A 24,686-nucleotide genomic window follows, 5' to 3' on the forward strand; every position below is an offset into this window, starting at 1 on the left:
ACACAGTATTTATATAGCGCCAGAATGTTTGCTCAGCGCTGTACATTATAGTGGGGGACAGTACGAGACAATTCAGTAACAATACAATACACGAGGGGTTCGAGGGCCCTGCTCTTTCGCGCTTACAATCTAGGAGGGAGGGGATATTGGCAAAGGAGGAAGTGGCTGAGGGGGATGGAGTGGTAGGAGGAATGGAGGAGATATGGAGTCCAATCCTGAGATCCCACCCACACAAGATGTAAAGAACAAAGAACTGGGAAACTAAAGAAGAAATCTTCTAAGTTCCCCTCTTTACAAACTAATCGTAACATGTGGACATTTGTTACTCAGTCCACCAGGGAAATTGAAAGGCTTGACCTGGCTGGTACTGCTAAATTACAATTTAATCTTGGCCCAACGACATGCACTTGAGGGATTACAGCAAACTAACACTGACAATAAAAATGGCAGATAAAGGAGGTAACGTGGTCGTGTCTCGATATTCTATTAGGGAGTGGTATAGGCCCATTCCTGAGGAAATGGTTCTGACTTTCAATAAGGAATTTGATGAGATATTAAAGGAGGCATATACTAATGCTATAATTGACAAGGAACTTTATTAGCTGCTGTTGGTATCCTTTCTGAGAATTCCGTCTTTCTATGCTCTTCCTAAGACACATAAAAGCCACCTGGGAGACCCATCATTTCTGGAATAGGAGCCAAGACAGAGAAGGGAAGCCAGTTAGTGGATGCTTATCTGTGCCCCTATGTATAAACCCTTCCATCCTATATTAACCACTTGCCCACTTGCTTATACCCCCTTCCTTACCAGGCCAATTTTCAGCTTTCAGCGCTGTCGCACTTTGAATGACAATTGTACAGTCATGCAACATTGTACTCATATGAAATTTTTATCATTTTTTTTCGCACAAATTATCTTTCTTTTGGTGGTATTTACTCGCCGCTGGGCATTTTATTTTTTGCACTCTAAACAAAAAAAGAGCAAAAATTTTGTTTTTATCATAAAATTTTGCAAACAGGTAAATTTTCTCCTTCACTGATGTGCGTTGATGAGGCTGCACTGATAGGTGGCACTGACAGGTGGCACTAATGGGCACTGATAGGCAGCACGGATAGGCTGCACTAATATGCGGCACTGATAGTCGGCACTGATTGGCGCAACTGCTGGGCACTGACTGGCGGCACTGCAGGGCTGCACTGCTGGGCACTGGTGGGTGGCACTGCCGGGCACAGGTGGGCAGCACTGCTGGGTACAACTGGTGGGTGGCACTGCTGGGCACTGATCATCGTGACACTGATCATCAGTGGCCTGATGATCGGTGCAGATCCCTGCTCTGACAACTGCCGGTTCTCGGCAGTACTTTCCTCACACGCTGACAGCGTGAGGAAAGTGCAGCCAAGAACAGTCAATTGCCTTTCCCGGTGATCAGAGTGTCATTGGACATGGCTGATCAGGTGGTAAAAGGCCGCTGTGATTGACCTTTTACCACATCACATCCTACGGACACAGCTGATCACGGAGATCGCTGGGGGCTCGCAGGAGAGCGTGTTCTGGGAGGACGTCATATGACGCCCTCCCAGAACTGGACGGCCGCTGTGTAGCCGTCATTCGGCCACCTGCGGTCGGCAACTAGTTAAGGACACTCCAGATTTACTTCGCAAATTAGACAACATAGTAGTTCCTTCTGGTTATTTATTGGTATCCATTGATGCGGAGGCTTTATACTGCAGTATCCTTCATTCATTAGGTGTATCTGCAGTGGGGCGGTTTTTGAATCAAAAAGGATGTAGCAGCCTTTCCCTTTGTTTCATTCTACGTTTACTTAAGACACATTCTGAGTAGAAATGTGTTTACTTTTGATGGTTTCCACTACCTCCAGGTACAGGTAGTGGTGATGGAGACATGTTGTGCCCCATCATATGCAAACCTGTACCTGAGGGAGTGGAACGTAACCTTTTTTCAAATGAGGCCTATACATCTTACATGTCCAACATTCTTTGTTGGTACAGATATATAGACAATATTTTTTTGATTTGGGACTCTGATGTAGACTCCCTAGTGACGTTTATGAAAATTCTGGATCAGAATAGTTACAATCTTAAATTTACTGTACAACATGACCCAAACACCATCTCATTTCTGGATATATCTATATTCAGGAGGATGGAACTGTAGGCTCTGCCTTATACTGGTATTCCCTGCCGAAGGTTTTCTTTTTCCATGCGAGGAGCGCCCATCCACAACCACTTATTGGAAGTATACCATACTCCCAATATTTAAGGATTAGGCGTAATTGTTCTACGGAGGAATTGTTTGAGAGGGAGGCAGCGGCATTGAGAGTGAGATTAACAAGGAGGGGTCACTGCAAGATGATCCTTAAAAAGGCCTACAATAGGGTTAAATTACAGATGAGACACAATTTATCTGAACAATGGGAAACAAGGTCTCAACAGGATTTGGTTAGAATTGTTACTACTTTTCTTTTTCTAATCAACATCAGAAAATTAGAGATGTCATACAGAAGCATTGGCATCTACTAACTGGTGACCATATACTTAATAAATACATCAGAGACTACCCTCAAATTACATTGAAAAGATGTAGATCATTGAAGTACTGTGTTGCTAAGAGTAATTTCCAGGATATTCCAGGATATGCCATGTCATGTGGAAAGTAAGAAGGGTACTTTCAAATGTGGTTCATGTGACTACTGTCCGTGGATCTTGGAGGGGACATCGATTGGTTAACCCAATGGAAAAACACACTAGATTAAACAATTTGTGGATTGCCAAGGACGTGTGGAAACCAAGGGCGTGATATACTAATGTTTTATAGATGCAATGTGTTTTATGTGGGTAAAACTATTAGAAATTTTTGGAGAAGGATATATGACCACATCTACTATATTAGAAGGAATTTGCCTTACACGTCTATTGGAAGACATGTGGCTCTCAAACATGGTCACAATGTAGACATGATACGATTTGCAGCCCTTGAAGGGTTTTTGAGGATCCATGGTGGAAATTTTGATCGAAGGGTGCTGCAGGAAGAGGCAAGATGGATTTATATTTTAAATGCTACCTCCCCTCCTGGCCTCAATGAGGCATTGAGCTATACTCCCTTTTTATAGGATGTATATTCTTCGAGCCATTGTTCTTGATAGTCTGTGTGTTCTCCCGTTGGATGTTTGAGGTTTCCCTGTTACGTTAATATCATTGGGTCAGGCTATAACCATCTGGTCCTTGCTGGTACTATGCTATGGGGCATTAATGTTTATCTATATGTAAATTAGATTTTTAATTTTTGCATTTATTATTCTCTACATTTATGTACCACATGTCAAGAAGGGGGGTTCTATGGGGTTGGAGATGCCTATTGGTGGTTTGGTCTGGATAGATGTTTGAACCCTTGGCTTATGTGCCGCCCTTATAGACATCCTATAGATTCCATTTATATATGGGTGAGCTGATTGATATAATTAACAAGGCTTTGACCATTAGTTTGGAATAGATGTAACTCATATACTCAGCTATAGATAATATATGGTGGACTGGACCGATTTTGGGTCCTAGACCCACCAAGGTGGTGGAGTTGAGGTGGTGGAAGCCGAGCGGCGACTGCGTTTTGGTTGCTGGATGCCCTGTGGACTGTGTTGAGGATGGTGTATATGTATATGCATTCGATGGTTATTTATGGGGTTAACATCTAGAATAGATCGGTGTCATGGCCGCTTCTCAGATGCAAGTGGCACTTCCACCCGTACACTTCTAAAGCTGGAAGTGACGTAGGCGTACATGCGCAATGTGCGCCGATCGTGGGATGGAAGGTTCTTTCCCATGGGACCATTTGGTCCGGCCCTGATTGATTACATGATTTAAATGCCGCGATAGATGAGTGTTTTGGCGCCAGCAGGGAAGGACGCATCTACAGAGCGGTTGCCGCCACATGGTTGTATTGGAGGTATGATAGATGTTTATTTGGGTCAGCATCTTGGTACGGAGGGTTCGAGGTTGGGAACAATATTGAATATAGATGCTTATTTATATAAATTATAGTAGTCACACTTGGATGCTTCTGGTGATTGATACTGGAGAATTTTTAGACAAACTACCTAGTGATATTACTGTTGCTGGGGCGGACGTTTTCTAGCTCCCCTTGGATCCGGGGCTTTTCAGGTAAAGATCTATTCATTTAAGATGGAGTGGTAATGATGGAACTGGAAATATAGTGATATCCCCTTTGACTCTGTATGTTATTATTACCATTATGCCTAGATTGCCCCGAGCAGAAGGTGCATATTACAGACATTACAGAGATTTACAGCGGCATGTGGATATTGTCGCCGTGTGTTTTCCTTTATTAGTGAATCATCTAATGTGAGTCACATTTGGGATGTTTCTTTTTTTCCCCCCTTTTTCTTTGTGTATCCCCTTTCCTGTTTGCCTTAGGATGCAATATGACTGTGTTTAGTGTTTATTAATTTATGCGGCACGTGGGGATCTGGCCGTATGGGCAGATACTCATCTGGGATGGGATGCTATGTGGATGCCCTTTATTACCATTCATGTTGACATGTGAGTTTGTGGAGAAAGTTTCCTTTTGGTAGTGTTATGTAACGATTATAATTACTTAACTAATGTGTTGCAAATATATGCACATATGTATCTTCCAGCTAGGATATTGGACGTTTTGTCTTCAACTCCTTTGGGGTCCTGAGGAAGCGAACAAGCGAAACGCGTCAACCTCTGGAGTACTTTGATGTCATGATATAAAATGCTGTGATATATTGGGCTGATTAGACAAAATACTGTTTTCATGGTAAATTTGTGGAAAATATGTCTCAATAAACATGTTTTATGCAACAATATGCTGTCCACTTTCTGTACCAGTAAAGTCACGATTCTGGACATCACTTTATGGACTCAGGAATACTTCCAAAAATCACTGTCTGTGAACACAGTTCACCGTGCCATCCAAAAATACACAGTAAAGCTCTCTGCAAAGAATCCGAGCAGGATCCAGTAACTCCACAGTTTTCTCTGGGCCAAAGCTCATTTAAAATGGTCTGTTGCAAAATGGAAAAAAGTTTTGTGGTCTGACGAATTGGAATTTTACATTCTCTTTTTGGCAACCATGAGTGCTGCATCCTCTGCACTAAAGAGGGGAGGGATTTCCTGGCTTGTTATCCGCACTCAGTTAAAAATCCTGCATCACTGATGGTATGGGGGGGGTGTATTAGTGCTTATGGAATTGGAAGCTTGTATATCTGGAAAGCAACCATCAATGCTGAAAGATATATCCAGGTTTTCATGTAGCTAATGCTCCCATCAAGACATCTTTTACAGGGAAGGACTTGAATATTTCAGCAGGAGAATGCTAAACCGCATACTACATCTATCACAGCAGCATGGCTTCATAGTAGAAGAGTCTGGGTGCTTAACTGGCCTGCCTGCAGTCCAGACCTTTGAACCAATTGAAAATATTTGGTGCATCTTAAAATTAAAAATATGACAAAGTTGACCAAGGACTGTTGAGCAGTTAGAATGCTATATCAGGAGTCAAGAACGGGACAACATTCCTCTTCCAAATCTCCAGCAAGTAGTCTCTTCAGTTCCCAGACATATACAGAGTGTTGTTAAAAGAAGAGGAGATGCTTAACTGTGGTAAACATGGCCCTATTCCAACTTTTTTATTTTTTTTTAACGCATTGCTGCCATCAATTTCAGTTTTTTTAAACTGGTTTTATTGAGTATATAAAAAAATACATTCACAAGGCAATATTCCAGTCATTAGTAACAGGATTATCTTACAGACCAACAGTGGATCAGCTATCAAAAGGCACACAGAGCTTAAAACGACAGACTGTTGTTGCACAAATGAATGTAAATGACATCAGAAAATGTTTAAAGTGAAGACTTCAACTAATCCAAAAACAAAGCTTGTATAATGCAATGAAATACAGTGATGGCCAAAAATATTGGCATCCCTGCAATCCCTGAGGGGAGGGGCTACGTCATCACTCGGAGAGGAGCCGCACAACACGATAGACGGCAGGTGTATGACTCAGAGGCCAGCAGAGGATTTCCAATGGGATATTGCGTTACCTAAACCTGTGTAATGTGAGTTTAATACTTGGATGGTGGGAATAAAAAGTTTTAAAAAGGTAAAGCACTATGTCCTCTATTTCTTCCTGCATGTGGAGTAACACAAGGAGACTATAATTAGGAGGTCTGGGATAACAAAAGGAGTGTGTAATCCCTGAGGGGATAATCAGCCACCAGAGGATACATCCATTACTCCTAAAGGAAGGATCTCCCTATTTCACCAGCAAAAGTATGTCTAGCAGGTTCCAGGGAAAGTGAACCGAAAGCGTGTATAGCCTAATTGCAGGTATCAAAGGAGGTGAGCGCACATCTTCACTATTTGAAGGATTCACAAAAGTCACAAATTGAAGAACAACAAGCACCAAGTCACTATATACAAACAATTGTTTATTCAATGGGACTATTATTTTGATGATATTTGGATTCATACTAATCACTATTAATTATTTATGAGCATTTGGTTATTTTTATTTATGGGGGATCATTTAAATGCGTTTTAGTTGAGGGTTATTAGTTGGTTTACTATTTTTATTATATTAAATGAGGGTATTATGAATATAAATGAAATTGAGGGTATTAGTAAGTACATAATGTCACTAATAGATGATTTATGAGCACTTGGTAAAATATTTTAGAGGAGTATTTCATGTGGAATTATTTTGATATTTATTTGGAGGAGATTGATTAGTTGAAACTATCTATTTAAATATTTTTTGGTATTTATACACTTTTATTAGTTATTTGTATCATAATTTGAATTAATTTAATGGTAATAATTTATTTATTGAGAAGTATTTAGGAGCGCAACATATATTTGTAGATATTTCCAACACAGTTGTAGTTATGTGTTTCATGTTTGCGATCCTCTAGTAATTATCACACCTGTGGCTCGCAAGTCACTCTGATTGAACTATTCCTCCTGCCACTGACACCAATGATGGAGCACTATTCCTCCTTTTACTGACACCAATGATGGGGAACTATTCCTCCTTCCACTGACACCAATGATGGGGCACTACTCCTCCAAATGACACCGATAAGGAATAAAATAAGAGGTGGAGCTCTAAGAGGTGGAGCCTAAAGAGGAAGGGTGGAGTTTACAGATGAAGGGGTGGATCTTAAACAGGAAGGGGTGGGATGAATTTAGATAGGGGGGGTGCCCGATTTTAGTCTTGCCTAGGGCAGCACAAAACCAAAATACACCACTGATCAAAAGGCAACCAGAAATGGTTTCAGACAAAGTGCTGGAGATAACTGAACTGGCCAGCAATGAGTCCAGATCTCAATCCCATAGAGCACCATAGATCTCAAAACAGCAGTTGGGAAAAGGAACCCTTCCAATCTGAGAGGCCTGGAGAAGTTGGTGAAAGAAGAGTGGTCTAAAATGTAAGTACAGAGGTGGAAGAAACTCATTGATTGTTACAGGAAGTAATTAATTTCAGTTATTTTTTCCAAGGGGTGGGCTTCAAAATATTAAATTGAGGGTGTTAATTTTGTCCAGTCCATTTCTGGAGTTTTGTGTTGAATGTGTCAGATTTGGCTTTTTACTTCTCCACTTTTTCTGTCATACCAATGCAAACAAAAGAAACATGAGAATATCTAAACATTTGTAATTGCAACAATTTTCTGGGTAGTGATGCATTATCTGACAGAAATGCAGGGGTGCCAATATTTTTGGCAATGACCAAGTTAAAGGCTAAGTTCAACTTTGGAACAGGTTACAGGTTCCACCTGTATCTATGGTGGAACATGTAACATGTTCCAGCTCCTGCCTTCTCTCCACTCCCCCCTCACTGTGACAGTGGGTGGGGGTGATCACTTTCACACACCCACTGTTATAATGTAAAAACAGCATGACCGTATGTGACTCTGCCCACGCGGCCGTGTTATTCCTTCACAGAGCTCTGTAAATGAACTACAACTACTTGGCTACCACAACCGTTGGCTTGTAGTTCACAATGAACTGAGAAGGCGCCGACAGGAGGTATGGGCAGACAGCTTACTGAGAGTTTGCAGGAGTCGGACTTTGTACCTGCGATCCGCTGATGCGGGTGCAATACTTTAATATATATATATATATATATATATATATATATATATATATATATATATATATTTATTTTTTTATTTTTTTTTTTATTTTTTTTTTCTTACCTGCAAAATGATATGCATTTTATTTTTATAACCTATCCTTTAAGTTGGACCTGTATTCACCTGTGTGCTGAGCAAAATAAACTGAAGTGCTAGTTTTATATCAGCTAAGGGTCCTGTGGTTTTTTTTTATGTTTTTTTTTCAAAACGTATGAGACACATTGACAAAAGATGTAGCAGTGATCCAAGATAAAGAGTCAGTAATCAGTGAAAGAAGGAAAATCGCTGGCATCCTGGCTATCCAGCCATGTACCTCATATCTTATAGAATTTTCCTGTGCAATCCCTGGCTCCATAAGTTAGTTTATATAAAGGCAGGTTTTAATTAACCACTTGCCCTCAAGAGGATTTACCCCCCTTCCTGACCAGACCATTTTTTGCGTTACTGCACTGCATTACTTTAACTGACAATTGCGCTGTCATGCAATGCTGTACCCAAATTAAATTTACATCCTTTTTTTCCCACAAATAGAGCTTTCTTTCGGTGGTATTTGATAGCCTGTGTGTTTTTATTTTTTTTGTGCTATAAAAGAAAATAAAAAAAGACTGACAATTTTGAGAAAAACAATATTTTTTACTTTTTGCTATTAAATATGTCCAGTAAAAAAAAAATAAAAATAAATCAAATTTCATCATACATTTAGGCCAAAATGTATTCTGTTACATGTCTTTGCTAAAAGAAATTCCAATACGTGTAAATTAATTGGTTTACATGAAAGTTAGTGTTTACAAATGGGATATATACTGGGATTTTTTTTTTTATTTCTTTTAATTTTCACTGGTAATGGCGGCAATCAGCGACATATAGCCGGACTGCGGCGGGCATTCGCACACTGGGGAGGACTGTCACTGACATCCCCAGTGGCACCAATACAGTGATCAGTGCTGAAAAAAACCAAAAAACCAAAAAAGCACTGACACTATACTAATGGCACTGGGCAGAAAGGGGTTAACGTCTGGGGCAATCAAAGGGTTAACTGTGTGCTGGGTGTGTTTTACTATGGGGCTGTGTCTGTGCTTCACTGTAAGCACACTGCTTTGCATGGTTGTGCCGTGCACAGCCATTAAAAGATGTTTACTTGAGCTGACAGGGAGGAGAACTGTTTTGTTTACAAACAGTTCTCCCCCTCCGTCGGAGATCCTCGGCAATCACCGGGCACCGGCGAGTAATCACCGGCTGGGACCAGGTGATTGACAGCTGCAGCCGCCCCCTACCCGGAAATACAAAATCACATGTATATACGTGATTTTGCACATCCGTGCTGCCCTGTAGCAGTATTGGGTGGATGGGAAGCGGTTAATCGGTCTTTTACACTATAATAAAATCCACCTGGATCCACATGAGTGTCACTGGAGTTTCCTGGCATAGTGGAATCTGAAGGAAGTGTTTATGCGTGCCACTGATATCCAAGTCTTCAAAAATGCCCAATAAGCACCATTTAGGATTGCAAACAGGGCCAGTGCTTCCACTAGGAAAATGAGTCGGTCGCCTAGGATGCACTGCCACCCAGGTGCGCCTGGGTACAGCAAAGGCCAGCACCCTGTGTGGGATGCCGCCACATCATGAATGATCCTTCAACTGTGGGGAGGGGCAGCAGAGGGGAGGAAGAAAGGACAAAGGAAGATGCCGGTTGTCTGGGGCCAGTGTAGAAGCTGAGCTGCCGTCGTGCCAGTGTTCCTCTCAAACGCAATCCCTTACTACAAGCCGACTGGTGGCTGCTGATCACTGTGGAGTTACAGCCCTTCTATTCCCATTCATCAGCGGAGGCATAGCTGCACCTGCAGAGGAAGGTAATGTCTGACTCTGATGTGTCGTGTCCATGTGAGTGTGATGCAGCCAGCTGGACATCCGTCATCCATGTGCAATGTGTCAGTGAGTGGGGACATCATCACAATCCTACAGTCTGCTCTTCTAGTGCCTGCTGATCTGTGTCAGTGTTGGAGGTGGTGTGTTGTGTTGTGTCAGATCTGTCACTGTGTGCTCAGTACAGCTGCATACTGTCACAGCATTTTATCTCCCCCCTGCCTGAGATCTGTTAGAGTGTGGATCCATCATCCTCCACTCACTGCAACTGTCACCCACAGATACAGTCCGTCCGTGACACTGATTTTGTCTTTAATATTAGCAATTTAAGGCTTTGCTGATTTAATATTTTCTGTTTTTAAAATGTTTTGTCTTTTATTTTTTTTTTGGGGGGGGGGGGGGGGGTGCAAGTAGCTGGTCTTGTCTAGGGTGCAAAATAGTCTAGCACCAGTCCTGATTGCAAATATTGGGGAATGTGAAGGTAGCAGAAATAAAGGCAGTAACTTACAACCAGAATGGTCTGACCTTGTCGCAATTCCAGTACATGAGAATGAAATCCTGGGATCTTTCACACATTTGTGACTAGGGGGTGTTTTCTTTTTATGCATTCAACATATTTGTTGTGGGGTGTAGTATATTCTGTGTAAATGTCATAGTTGAATAAACTTATCTCTGACAGAGATGACAGTGTCGGGGTACGAGTTAAAACACTTTTGCCAGTTTTTTGTAGGGATATCAGCTTGGCAAAGTGTTGGGGGGGGGGGGGGGCATTGGTTATCCATTAGAAAAAAGTAAAAAGTGGATAAAGGCAAATGTGGGTCGAGGGTCAAGAAAAGAGAGCCTTTTCTAATTTAGAGATAGAGAGCTGTACTCTTCAAAGCCCAAACTGAGCCTCCACAGCATGCCAGAGCTGCAAGTACCTAAAGTGCCAGTGTACTGGAATCCCCAGTTCCTGCTGCAGTATTGAAAAGGACTTGAATGTGCCTTGAAAATATAGCTAGTGCAAGTATGTGAGGCCATATCTTGCCCACAGCAGACCATCTAGAAGTGTAAAAAAAAGTGAGGTAATTGGGGCTTAAACCAAAATGGGTTGATTAGGGGAATGTAGGTGAGCTTTGTCAGAGAGTAAAGAAAAGCTAGGAAGGGTATGCCTAAAAATAACGTTGGCCAGCATCTTGTATGAGGAGACTACAGCAGCATTATTCAGTTGCCACCAATGGATGTATACCTGCTAGGCAGCATACTATCAGAGACAGATTAGGGAACGCAGCTCCTCAGGAAGCGTGGAGCTGAAAAGTCTCCAGCGAGAGTCTGGCCAATTTCAGGTAACAAAGAATTTTAGAGAAAATCAAGTAAATTTTTTTGAATACCTTTTTGGGAACATAAATCTGTAAGTTAGATAAGAAATACAAACATTTTAGCATTTTAAATAGTTTCACCCTTCCGTTGAAGGTAAGGGGAAGTTTAACCACCTTCCGCCCGCCATATAATACAATGACGGGCGCAAGGTGGTTCTCTCATTCTGATAGGACGTCATATGACATGCTTCCATTCTCACCGTGCATGTGCGGCTCAGGGAGTACACAGCACGGCGATCGCCGGTGCGCTGTGTCCCTCGGACACAGCGGATCACGGAAAGAGCTGAAGATGTCGGCTCGGTCATGTGATCAGCTGTGTCCAATCACATGTAAACATGGAATTGCCGGTTATCGGCATTTCTCTCCTCTCGAGCTGTCACGCTGACAGCTCAAGAGGAGAGGAGAGCCGGTAATCGGCTTTCCACAGAGGGGACATATACACTGATCATCAGGGCACTGATGATCAGTGTGCCCTGATGATCAGTGTGGCCCCAGAAGTGCCACCTGTCAGTGTCCATCAGTGGCAGCAGTCAGTGCTCATCAGTGCCACGTGCCAGTGCCCATCAGTGCTACATATCAGTGCCCATCAGTGCCACATATCAGTGCCCATCTGAGCTGCCTTTCAATGTCACCCATCAATGCCAATCAGTGCCGCCTATCAGTGCCCATCAGTGATGCCTGTCAATGCCCATCAGTGCAACCTAACAGTGCCTCATCAGTGCCACCTATCAGTGTCCATCACTGCAGCCTCATTAGAGCACATCAGTGAAGGAGAAAAATCACTTATTTACAAAATTGTATAACAAAAACTAAGAAAAAAAAATTTTTTTTCAAAATTTTCAGTGGTTTTTGGTTTAAGAAAAAATAAAAATCCCAGGAGGTGATTAAATACCACCAAAATAAAGCTCTATCGGTCTCAAAAAAATAAAAATTTCATATGGGTACAGTGTTGCATGACTGCGCAATTGTCATTCAAAGTGTGACAGCGCTGAAAGCTGGAAATTGGCCTGGGCAGGAAGGGGGTATAAGTGCCCTGTAGGCTAGTGGTTAATTCATTGGGCAGTCTTGGAGCAAAAGGAGGATACGTAGGGTAATAAGTTATTGCCATGGTATTTAGATAGCGGTAGTTAAATATCTATTCCTAAGTATCTAAATCTGTTTGTGGTTTGCAGTGGGCAATCAGGGAGCACATTAAAGAAGAAATCTGGGTCCATAGAAAATATATGTGATTTGGTCCAATTAACTTTCAAATGCATAGTTACATAGTTCGTCTGGCTGAAAAAAGACAAAAGTCTTATTTCAAAATAGAAAATAAAAACCATATCAAATGTTTAAACTGAGAAAATGTACCTTCCTAGCTGTCTGACTAAGCTCGGTCATTGCCTCACTGGTGAAATACGACCAAACAGGATTCATTCCTGGAAGGTCGACCAATATTAACAATATTAAACTCTTTAACAATTTACAAATTCCTAATACTTCTCAAACCCCTGGAGCTCATTTTTAAATAAGAAAAGAGATTTTATTGAATAGAAAAATGAAAAAACGCTATAGTTTAAACATTACATAAGAGTATAACAGAAAGAGAAGGCAAATTTATTAAATACCTTCTTCAGCTCTGTGTATACAAAGGAGCATGGGGGAGCTCTTGTCTATAATGGGCATGGTATTAACACAGCACCAGATGATCCACATTGGCTCACAGTTGATATGGTCCAGAAATATTTAGACAGAATAAAGGTGAATAAAGCACCTGGACTGGATGGCATACACCCACGAGTCCTTAAAGAATTGATCTCTGTCACTTCAAACCCATTGTTTCAAATTTTTAGGGAGTCTTTAATGACTGGCATATTGCCACTGGATTGGCATAAGTGGTGCTTATATTTAAAAAGGGATCAAAATCTTTACTAAGTAATTATAGACCTGTTAGTTTAACTTGTCTTGCTGGGAAGATACTGGAGGATTTAATAAAAGACCACATAGATGACTTGCTTTAAAAAAATATTTTAAAGCAACACACAGCATGGATTCATAAAATACAGAAGTTGTCAAACAAATCTGATTTCTTTTTATGAGGAGGTGAGCAAAACCTTGGGTTTGACACAGTTCCCCACACACGGCTAACATGTAAAGTAAAGTCTACAGGCTTGGAAAAATCAGTATGTAAATGGTTAGAAAACTGGCTAAAAGACCGAATACAGAGTAGTGCTTAATGATTCATACTCTGAATGGTCTAGGGTTGTCAGTGGTGTACCCCAAGGTTCAGTGTTGGGACCCTTACTTTTTAATATATTTATAAACAATATAGGGTCTGGGATTAAAAATACAGTTTCAGCCTTTCCAGAGGACACCAAGCTGTGCAGTGGAATAATGTCCTTACAGGATGTCTCCAACTTACAAGCCGACCTCAATGCACTTTTTAATTGGGCAACTATGTGGCAAATGAGTTTGTTAGTGGTGTACCGCAAGGTTCAGTGTTGGAACCCTTATTTTTTTATATATTCATAAATTATATAAACGGTTTAAATGTTAAGTTATGCACTTGGGAGCTAAAAATATGCATGCATCATACATACTGGGGGGGGTACAACTGGGGAAATCAATGGAGGAGAAGGATCTGGGAGTTCTGGTAGATAATAATGGCATGCAATGCCAAGATGCAGTTTCTAAAGCGAGCAAAATCCTCTCTTGTACTAAAAGAGGTATAGACTCCAGAGAAATATATAATTGTACCCCTGTACAAACAATTAGTAAGATCTCTTCTGGAAAATGCAGTTCAGTTTTGGGTACTAATTCACAAAAAGTTTGTTGGGGAAATGGAGAAAGAAGGGCAACCAAACTGCCAAGAGGCATGGAGGAGCTCAGCTATGAGGAAAGAGTAAAGAAAATAAATGTATTCTCTTGAGAAGAGGAGATTAAGGGGTGCTATGATTAAAATGTACAAATACATCAGTGGTTCATATAGTGAATTCGGTGTAGAGTGCATCACCCTGAGGTCATCACAGAAAGGACAAAGGGGCACTTTACATATAGAGGAAAAGAGATTTAATCTCCAAATACGGAAAGGTTTCTTCACAGTAAGAGCTGTGAAAATGTGGAATAGACTCCCTCAACAATTGGTTCTGACCAGCTCAGTAGATTGCTTTAAAAAAAAGCCTGGATTCTTTCCTAGATGCACATAATATAACTGGATACTAACATTATTGGTAAAATTGATCCAGAGAATATCTGATTGCCTCCCGGGGGATCAGGAAGGAATTTTTCCATTGCAGTAGTAAATTGGATCATGCCCTGCTGGGTGTTTTTTGCCTTCCTCTGGATCAGCTGTGGAAATAAGATTATAACTTTTGTTTTTTTTATGGTTGAACTAGATGGACTTTTGTCTTTATTCAGCCAGACTAACTATGTAATTGTTCCTACTCACCACCACCGCAAGGTGGACATTTTTCCCCACAGACTCCCAATGAATTGGTTTTAGTAAGGATTACCCTGAGACCTGAAATTTTTTTTAGGGGGTCCCGTGGGGTAAAATGTTGAGAAGAAATTAAAATTCATAAGTGATTTAGCGTATAACAGCTACCTCTCCAGCTCCTGTAGTACTACAAGTCAAGATGACCCTGCCAATTTATGCCATGCCACCATACATGCCAACCTATGCTAAACAATGTTTAGTTATCACAAAATGCTGCTACCTAAAACAGTTTTATGTGATACTAGTGGAGGGCGACTTCTAGTTTCCGTGACCCTTGCACTGGAGGAAGTCTTCCCTCACTTTGCGTTTCTGCGACCCCCTCCACAGAAAACCCGGGGCCCCATTCCACTGGAGGGAGACCTCCAGCTTCTGCGAACCCCTCCACTGGAGGGAGACCTCCAGCTTCTGCGAACCCCTCCACTGGAGGGAGACCTCCAGCTTCTGCGAACCCCTCCACTGGAGGGAGACCTCCAGCTTCTGCGAACCCCTCCACTGGAGGGAGACCTCCAGCTTCTGTGGTCACTACACTGGAGGGAGACTTCCCCTCAATTTCTGACCCTGGCACAGGAACAGCCATGAAAACATTGTCAGAGGTTCAATGTCTTCGTTGCTGCACTATAAGTGTGTTCTTGTATGTGACCTCCATGAGATGTTTCAAGTCATCTCCTTTAATATGTCTACAGTCTCTGATCAATTCATTTATCTGCTGTTGTGCCTGGAGGGGGAGAGGTCACATGTGAAGATAGCAGCCATAGCCAGTAACAGAAAACCTAGAGGAAGGAGAATTAAATTACATAGTTACATAGTTAGTCTGGCTGAAAAAAGACAAAAGTCCATCCAGTTCAACCATTAAAAAAAAAAAAAAAAAAAAAAAAGTTATAATCCTATACCCACAGTTGAACCAGAGGAAGGCAAAAAAACCCAGCAAAGCATGATCCAATTTGCTATTGCAGGGAAAAAAATGCCTCTCGGAGGATCAGGAAGGAAATCGGATATTCCCTGGATCAACTTTACCTATAAATGTTAGTATTCAGTTATATTCTGTGTATCCAAGAAAGAATCCAGGCCTTTTTTAAAGCAATCCACTGAGCTGGCCAGAACCAGCTCTTGAGGGAGTCTATTTCACATTTTCACAGCTCTCACTGTGAAGAAAACTTTCCGTGTTTGGAGATTAAATTTATTTTCCTCCAGACGTAAAGAGTGCCCCCTTGTCCTCTGTGATGACCTCAGGGTGAATAACTCTACACCGAGTTCACTATATGAACCACTGATGTATTTATACATGTTGATCATATCCCCCCTTAATCTCCTCTTCTCAAGAGATAAAATATTAAAAATAATAATATTTAAAGTAGACTACATAGAATTTAATAAACATTTTGTATATCCATGCTTTACAATTTATATGATTGTTACCTAGCTGTCCTGCTGCGTGTTGCTGAGCAGTGTGGCTTGAGAATGAAGGGGCGCAATTTATGCTGAAGTGAGCGAGTACACATTCAACATGTACAGGCCTAGTGCCTAGGCCACATTCAATGCAATTCCCAGAGGTTGATGGGAAGTATAGTTTCCTTTTACTGCAGAGAGAGAGAGCATATGATGTAATCCCTGCTGTTACACCTCCTCCTTGGCAGAGTAGATGCTGTTATCTTTTGAATTACAATGAAGCCTTCCTGAAAATTCAGTTAGCGTTTTCTCTTCAATGGTAAGGAATTTCACAAATGTATTAATGGTTTAGTGTTTTATGTAAGGAGGTGTACGAATGGGTTGCTTTTGTTTGCCTATCCCAGAGTTCTTCTTTAAGGTCATGCAGCAGTCATGCTCTTCCACAGAATTCTTCATAGAAACAAAATGATGATTAAATAAGAGATGGTATGCTATCATCAGATCTGCATTCAAAACATATATTAGGCCAAGGGTCGTTAGCATCCTTAAACCAAAAAGCTAACATTATACTGCAGTTTACCAATGGATAGATGTGATAGCTGCATTAGTTTTCTTTTTTAGACTTTTATTTTGACCTGGTGATCCTGTAAGACGGTTTTTCAACAGAACATTCTGTCCTATCGATTACCACTGACAGGGGTGCTTACAGTGGTCAGCTTTATTTATGTAAGACCCTATATCCCAAAAGGACCACTGTTACTGTAACTGCTTATAAAGTGTTAACTGGAATTTGGCCTCAGTTTGTTTAGAATATCTAAATCTGTTACTATATCCATCAATCCCCTCCCCCCAGACTTACAATGCTGTTGTCCAAAAGGTGTTTGTGTTTCTTCATACAGGGTGCTAGCACTCAATACAGAAAGTGTGTTACTGGCCAGATCACCAGGTTAAAACAGAGGGAAAAGGCCTAAATAAATAATGCAGCCACCAAATCTTACGGCTGGTAAGCTGCAATACATGACATTTTTGGCCCCCGGGTTTAATATCGCTTTAAGGTTTTGTGCACTTTGATATATATATTTTTTTCAAATCAAAGATGCTATATATTTTCTCAGAATATATTCAATACTGGAAGGGAGGCTACATATTTAGTCACCTTGGCTCACTTATGCTTTCATAATCTTCAAGGAGATTATTCCAATTAAACTGCTCTTTGCCTGGTCTCTGATTAATAAAAGGCCCCTTGATGGTTTTACAACAGACCACTGTCCTCTGCTGATGCTGTCACAGGTGAGCACATACACAGTCTGTTCATATTCAGGGAACTCCCTTTATTGCAGGACATGCTGGCAGGGTTTCTATTTATGTTCTTTGCACTCATTTCCTGACAGGGCAGAACCATGAAAACAGCACTATGCAGGCAAGGCAACGCCTGGTCAGTCCACATAAACCATATAATACCACCAGTGTAGAACAGGAAAGTACATCTTATGTTAAAAACCAACCAAGAAAACTTCTCCATACCAGCAGGTAGTTTATGTGCACAAAAAAAAAAAAAAAAAAAGATATTTGGCCTTATTTGGTAGGGTAAAGCAAATCTAAGTAACCCATACCAACTAATCAGCAATCACAGTTCATTGGACCAAATATTCTAGCGTAATTATAACAAAAAAAAAAAAAAAGAGCGAAACTGTCAGATTTCTAAGAAATATTGCACCCAACCGGGACAGGGGCTTTTGGAGGGGACTGCAGGTTAGTCTCTTGCCTACTGACCATGGGCCCTGGCATTTGAGGGTGTTCTATTCTTTGGGAGGCATGTGCCTGGGGGACCTTTGCAGCAGTTTTACTTCGGATTCAAGTCCATGTTCCCCCAAACACACAGACTGAGAACAGATTTGGGGCCTCTGTGTTTTGTTGGGATATAGACAGCCTAAACAAGCATTAACTGCTTCAACCCCCTCCTAGACTCAGAGACTCACAGCAGATGTTAATATATTCAGCTCAAAACAACCTGATGCTGGGCTCTCCTGTTGTAATCGGTTTATTAAGGTGTTATGTGTTTATGGGTAAGTGTCTCTCTCCTATTGTGTGCCTCCTAGATGTGAATTCCCATTGTTCATTGAGTTGACTATTGTTTGTTTCTGGCTGTTTGCTCATCATACCAGATGTGATTAGTCTTGTGGCAACTTTACCTTATTACCCAACCATTGTGGGATGTTTACTCCAATGTAAATTTTGTTTGTATTGTCCATATGGGCACTGCCCCTATTTCTGAATGTATAAAACCATGTAATTCTGTTCAATAAAGTGATTCCTTTTGTTTTTAACTCAACATCCTGTCTGTGTACAATGCTTGGAGTAAAGGGGTGGAATTAGCTAATCTGTCTGCTGGAAGGGTTTGGAGGGCTGGGAGGCACCCAGGTGGGGTGCTAGGTGGTCCATCACAGATATACTAAACTAATTTTGTTGGAGAAAACACACTTGGCTTGTTTGTGTCTGCACAGTTTTGACAATTCTACTTGGATATATTAAACCTTTCTGAGGTCAATTTTTCTGAAATGTCTCTGGGGCAGTGTGCTTTTACCTTTAGTGTAACAAAACACCAGTCTTGTGTCTAAGCATTTTCCCACTTCAATCTGCTCACAAAATTACCCTGCTGCTGGTAAATATTTTCTAGTGCATCTCTGCTACACTAAAAGTTCAAGTGTATCATTTCAAACACCTGGGTTTGTTTGTCGTCACATTTTAGCCAATTCTACGTGGCCAGGTTCACGTACTATTCTGGTGCTGGCCAATTTTTACCAAATCACACATAACTATAGTACTTTTTTTTTTCATCTGTCCCCCAAGACACACAGCAGTGGACTATCCACATGACATTCAGTAGGATTTACATCCACTTTACAGGCCCAACAGTGCCTATGAACCCTAAACAAATATCTCCCTATACAGTTTGTCAGCAGCACTCCTCAGGCTTTCCCTATCACAACACATATTGTCAATATGGCTGCTGTGACCTCACTCTTTTATAATGAGGGGGTTAGCTTAACTGACCTAGGTTCAAAAAGGCAAGGTGGTGAATCGTGGTTCCAAAGAATGCAGTCAGGTGAAATCCTGAATTATTTTGCTGGGACCAGCAACCTCAAACGTGCAGGGTTCACTTCAAACCCATGGTAGCAGGGAGCTCCATACCTCAACCCGATTCTAAGTAATTATAATTTGATTGACTGCACAACTTACACTATAATGCCATTGCTACAGTATGCATGCATTTGCACTACTCAACAGTGCGCCAGAACCTGTAACTCTCGGTTTTGTCCCCCACCCCCTCCACTGACTAATGCACTCACTGCCCAAGAGATTGCCAATCACTTCAAAAGCAAGATCGATGAGAACACCTCCACTGTACAGATATTTTCCCCACTTAACATACCCTGTCTAACAACACAGTTAACACTTTCCTCTTTTGAACTGGCTGCTACTGAAGAGGTTACCAAACTTTTCTCAGATGCCCACCTTTGTCCCCTGGATCTTGTCCCCTCGCAACTACTACAGTCACCCTCTTCTTCTATACTATATTCTATCACTCGCATCTTCAACCTCTCCACATCTACTGGCACCTTCCCCTCCCCTCTAAAGCATGCACATATCACCCCCATACTTAAAAAGCCCTCATTGGACCCCACCAATCTGAACAACTTAAGACCTCATTGTTCCCTTTCACCTCTAAACTTTTAGAACACTTAATCTACAATCGTCTTAATTCTTACCTCACTAAAAACAACCTTCTTAGCCCCTTACAGTCTGAGGTTCGCTCGCATCACTCCACAGAAACGTAACAACTAAAACTCATTAACGATTTACTAACTGCTAAAACCAATGGCCACTACCCCATACTCTTACTACTTGATCTCTCGGTGGCCTTTGATACTGTTGACCACCCACTCCTCAATAAACACCACTTCCTTGGCCTCCAAGATTCTGCTCTGTCCTGGTTCTCCTCTTATCAATCACAGCGCTCCTTCAGTGTTACCTATAACTCTGTCTCCTCTTCTTCACACCCTCTTTCTGTAGGGGTTCCCCAAGGCTTTGTTCTACATCTTCTCTTCCTACACCTCATTTCTTGGTCACTTGATAACCTCCTGCGGCTTCCAATACGACCTCTATGCCAATGATACCCAAAGCTATCTCTCTACTCCTCACTGCATTCCTTCGGTCTCCTCTACTATTACTAACATATTAGCATAGATGTTGCACTACATCCTTAAACTAAATATCTAAAACAGAGTTGATATATTCTCCCCCGGGCCCTCCTCCATGACTTTTCCATCAAGATCAATAATGCAACTATCAGTTCCTCCCCTCACGCAAGGGTACTAGGTGAAATCTTAGTCCAATCACTGTCAAAAGCTTGTAGACCACCTCCATAACATCTCTAAAAGTTTCCCCTGTTTGACTAATGAAACCATCAAGCTACTCATTTACTTCCTTGTTATATGTCGCCTTGACTATTGCAACTCCTTTCTCATAGGCCTACCTCTCCATAGCCTATCCCATCTTCAAGCTATCATGCCACCCATTTCTGCCAGTTCCTCCACTGGTTTCCGATTGGCCAGCCAATTAAATTCAAAATACTAACGGCATACAAAGCCATTCACAACTTTTCCCCAGATACAGTACCAATCTTGTCTCCAAAAGTCACCCAAACTGTCCCCTCCACTCAAGATCTCCTGCTCTCAAGCTCTTGTCTCCTCCTCCCATGCTTATTACCAGGACCTCTCCAGAGCCTCTTCCATCCTCTGGACCTCTATACCTTGGCCTATCCAGCCATCTGCTACACTGGCTGCCTGTATACAATCCCCAAAAACTCATCTCTTCTGGGAAGCCTATCACCCCTTCAACTAACTGAACGTTTATGACTTCCAACAGTTCATCCCCCACATTTATAACCTTTTGTACCACTTGCCCCACCCTATTAGAGTGTAAGCTCTTATGAGCATGGCCCTCCTAACTCTTGTATTTTATTGTATTGTAATGGTACTGTCTCCCTTTATATTATAAAGTGCTGCACAAACTTTTGCGCTATATAAATACTGAATATTAATAATACTGGGTTGAATTACTAAAGGAGTAGAGGCTGTTCACTTTGAACAAATGGATAGTAAATATGGTGAATACAGATATATTTCTGCACTAAAGTTTCATGTAAATTTGTAAATATTGTATTTAACCTTTTCACAAACATTATGTTTAACCAGTATTAGGGCAACAGTTTGCAGAAACACATGGACACTAATTTTCATGAAAAAAAAATTAAAAAAAAAAGTGAAATCCTGACGAAAGGACCAAGGTTACACATACCAAAGTAGAAGTATCCACCTTCATCTTTGGGCTGAAAGAAGCGTCCTCTGGCCTGAGCATGGACATCCGCTCCCTTCTCCACCAGCAGTTCCACATAATGCTTGCAGCGTCTTTCTATAGCTATGTGAAGAGCAGTCTGCCCTGATAAAACAAAGGTTTATCACACCTTGGTTCACTACAAAAAGGCCACAACAAAACTGCATAACAAATGAATATGCAGAGTTTCACTAGTATTTTAAAGGTGACCATAATTTATACAATTGGATAACACAATTCCCTTTAGATGTACTGTCAACTATATAGTTTAAGGGCTTGCCTGATTTGAAACAAATTGAATGGATTGTTTAGGTGTGTCCTCCCATTACGGTCTTGGTAAATCTAAAGGAGACTTTACAGTGACGCAATTCGGCCATATCTGGACATGCCACACCACCAGCTTTTCATATACCCCCCCCCCCCCTTCCTTTTCTGGACCTAATAATAGGGACATGTGAAAAATACTTTTATTTTTGAAAAACAAATCCTCGTAGAAAGAATTTACAGATTTTATTAGGATTGTGGTTGTGTTGCTAAAAGCAAAAGTTCAGTGCCTTGAGGCATTGCAAGCTGCTCGGAAATGTCTGCAGGTGATGAGACCAGTTCATCCAACCCATGTGGACCAGCAAATGTGCTTGCCACTGGAGAAGTGGATGATTGTTAATATCTTCTTTTTTTATCTTTCCTGAAAAAAAAAAAGAAAACATTTTTTCCTGGTAAGTGGGAGTCTGATGTTCACATTTGCAAGACTGACTGTTTCTATTTGATTGTATTTTAAGTCCATGGAGGAGATTTCTAAGTTTTCCTCTTCTGTGAAAATTTGTTCTGCCTGTAGTTATATGACAGAATCAATTCCCCTTGTGGGTTATGCTTCCCCTTTCTGTTGTTTCTTGCAGAGATGTGAGAAGTAGTGCTGTCCCTTCACTGTGTCTGCCTTAGTCATTCATGATTTTATAGAGAAATAATTTTGCTGCTATTTACCAGATACACAAGTGGGTCAAGGCGTCCTCTGGTGGGCCCCCATTATATTTTACCTAAATAGGCTCTTTTGAAATACAATCACAGGTTGTATTAATGAAGTAATGTTTGGTTTAATTAACAACAGACACTACTAAAACAAAATATACCAGGAACAGAAAGTTTTTAGCAAGTTAGAAAATATCTATGTCATTTAGCCCTGGTTCACACCAATGCGACTTGTCATGTGATTTGACAGCTCTAAATCACGTGACAAGTTGCTATTGTCAGCAAAGGAATCTTTCAAAATTGGTGCAACTTCAACTTGGCGGTGCCACATCGATTTGAAAGAAAGGTTCCTGCACTATTTTTGCAATTTCAGGTGCGACTTGCACAGACATTTGTGTATGAAGTCCCACAGATATCATCCAAGTCACACCTGAAATCGAACTGACATGTGGCTTTGAAATCATGCAACTTCAAGTAAAGTCGCACAATTTCAAATTTGGATCCAGTGTGAACCAGGGCTTTATCACACTGTCCAATAAAAAAAAACTCTGCAAAGACAGAACAACCAAGTGAGGAGCAAATCATACTGATATTGTGTTAAGCAATTACTGCAAAAAAGGTTAGTTCTCATAAATCTTTATTTTGTGATATAAAGGCATTCACCCGTGTTTGGCTAGCTTCATAATCAGAATACCATAATGAAAAAACAGTACTCTTCGACCCATGAAAACATTGACTGGTGCCAAGGGATGTACAAGGTCTGATCTTCTCCTTAAAAATACATTAATCTACTGACCATCTTAAAAAAAAATAAATAAATATTCTGGCATGCATAATCACTTAAGGTAGCAAACTGCTGTACTAACCTCTGTAATAAACATCTCGAAAAGGGGAGTTGAGAAATTCTCGGAGATTCCCTGTTTTTTCTGCAATATCCACCAATGCTGGTATTGTGTCATTTCTGCCACCACTTAGGTTTAGCAGAGCTTTGGGCAAACAAGTTTTCCCTGTCGATGGCTCTGAAAATCACAAAGAACATGAATACCCAGAGAACAAACATTTTGCTTTTACCAACTTCATCACATCTTGGAATCGCACAAAACATGGGTAATTTAACTTTTAATATTTCAGCACATGTATTCTTTAAGTTAGAGACTTATTTAATGCAAAATGAACAGCATAACAGCCAGAGAAGTAGCACATTCAGAAGGAAAGGTCAGCATTTGCAGTTTCCGTGGTTTTTGGGGGGAGTGGGTACCTGGTATTGACAGGTACCTGCTCCCACTTTCGGTTCAGTTCGCCCCCCTCTCCTTCCCCTGCAGTCTTCTGGGACACTTCACAGATCCCAGAGGACTATGGGACCATTCACAAGGCACAGCACGACTCGCACATGCGCAGTAGGAAACCGGCTGTGAAACTATAAGGCTTCACTTCCGGTTTCCCTTGTTATGCTGACATTGGGAACCTGGAGGCTAGTGAAGAACTAGCCTGTGTGAGGATGGCGCTAGACCCCTGGATAGGTAAGGACCCTTATATTAATAGTAAGCAGCTACAGTACTTGGAGCCTGGAGCTCCTCTTTAAGTAGTATTGGACACAAATTTTTTTTTTAGTAAAAAGCTGTCCAGGCAGAAAATGCCACTATAAACAAGAAAAATATGCAGAGGAACAGTGTGAGACCTGTATAATGAGCATCCTCTATAGTTTTATAGGAACTAGATCATTTAGTAGTCCTCCGGGCCATACATTAAGCAATAAAGTAGCTGCAAAATCAAAGCAATGTGGTGATCAGGAGAAATTACATCTTAAGATGTTATGGGATTCAAGCCAACTAAAGAAAAGATGTTAAAGTGTTACTAAACCCAGGACCCCACATTCACTATATCTGGTCTCCCACAGTACACAGAACATGGAAATACAATTATTTTATTAATTAGAAACTGCTAAATACCTTTTCTCATCACCAGTTAGAGCAGTTTTATGACTTCTCTCAGTGTCCAGCAGAGCACTGGTAAAGCTTGTAGGAGTTTTCATTCCTCGATTGTCC

The 24,686-nt window shown here is 41.1% G+C and overlaps 1 protein-coding gene across 1 annotated transcript in view; it reads right to left on the reverse strand.

Annotated features, from left to right (window-relative positions):
- The window catches only part of TRPV4 (transient receptor potential cation channel subfamily V member 4), a 107,835-nt gene that overhangs the window by 42,239 nt on the left and 40,910 nt on the right, over nucleotides 1-24,686 (reverse strand). The window contains exons 4-5 of the mRNA XM_089684099.1: nucleotides 23,508-23,660; nucleotides 21,640-21,780 (exon numbers count right to left, since the gene is read on the reverse strand). Coding sequence (XP_089540225.1) covers nucleotides 21,640-21,780; nucleotides 23,508-23,660 — 294 coding nt within the window. The remainder of the gene's footprint in view (nucleotides 1-21,639; nucleotides 21,781-23,507; nucleotides 23,661-24,686) is intronic.

Source organism: Staurois parvus, unplaced genomic scaffold, assembly GCF_062004578.1.
Source record: "Staurois parvus isolate SC_StPar_1 unplaced genomic scaffold, SC_StPar_1.0 ptg000336l, whole genome shotgun sequence".
NCBI classification, from domain to species: Eukaryota; Metazoa; Chordata; class Amphibia; order Anura; family Ranidae; genus Staurois; species Staurois parvus.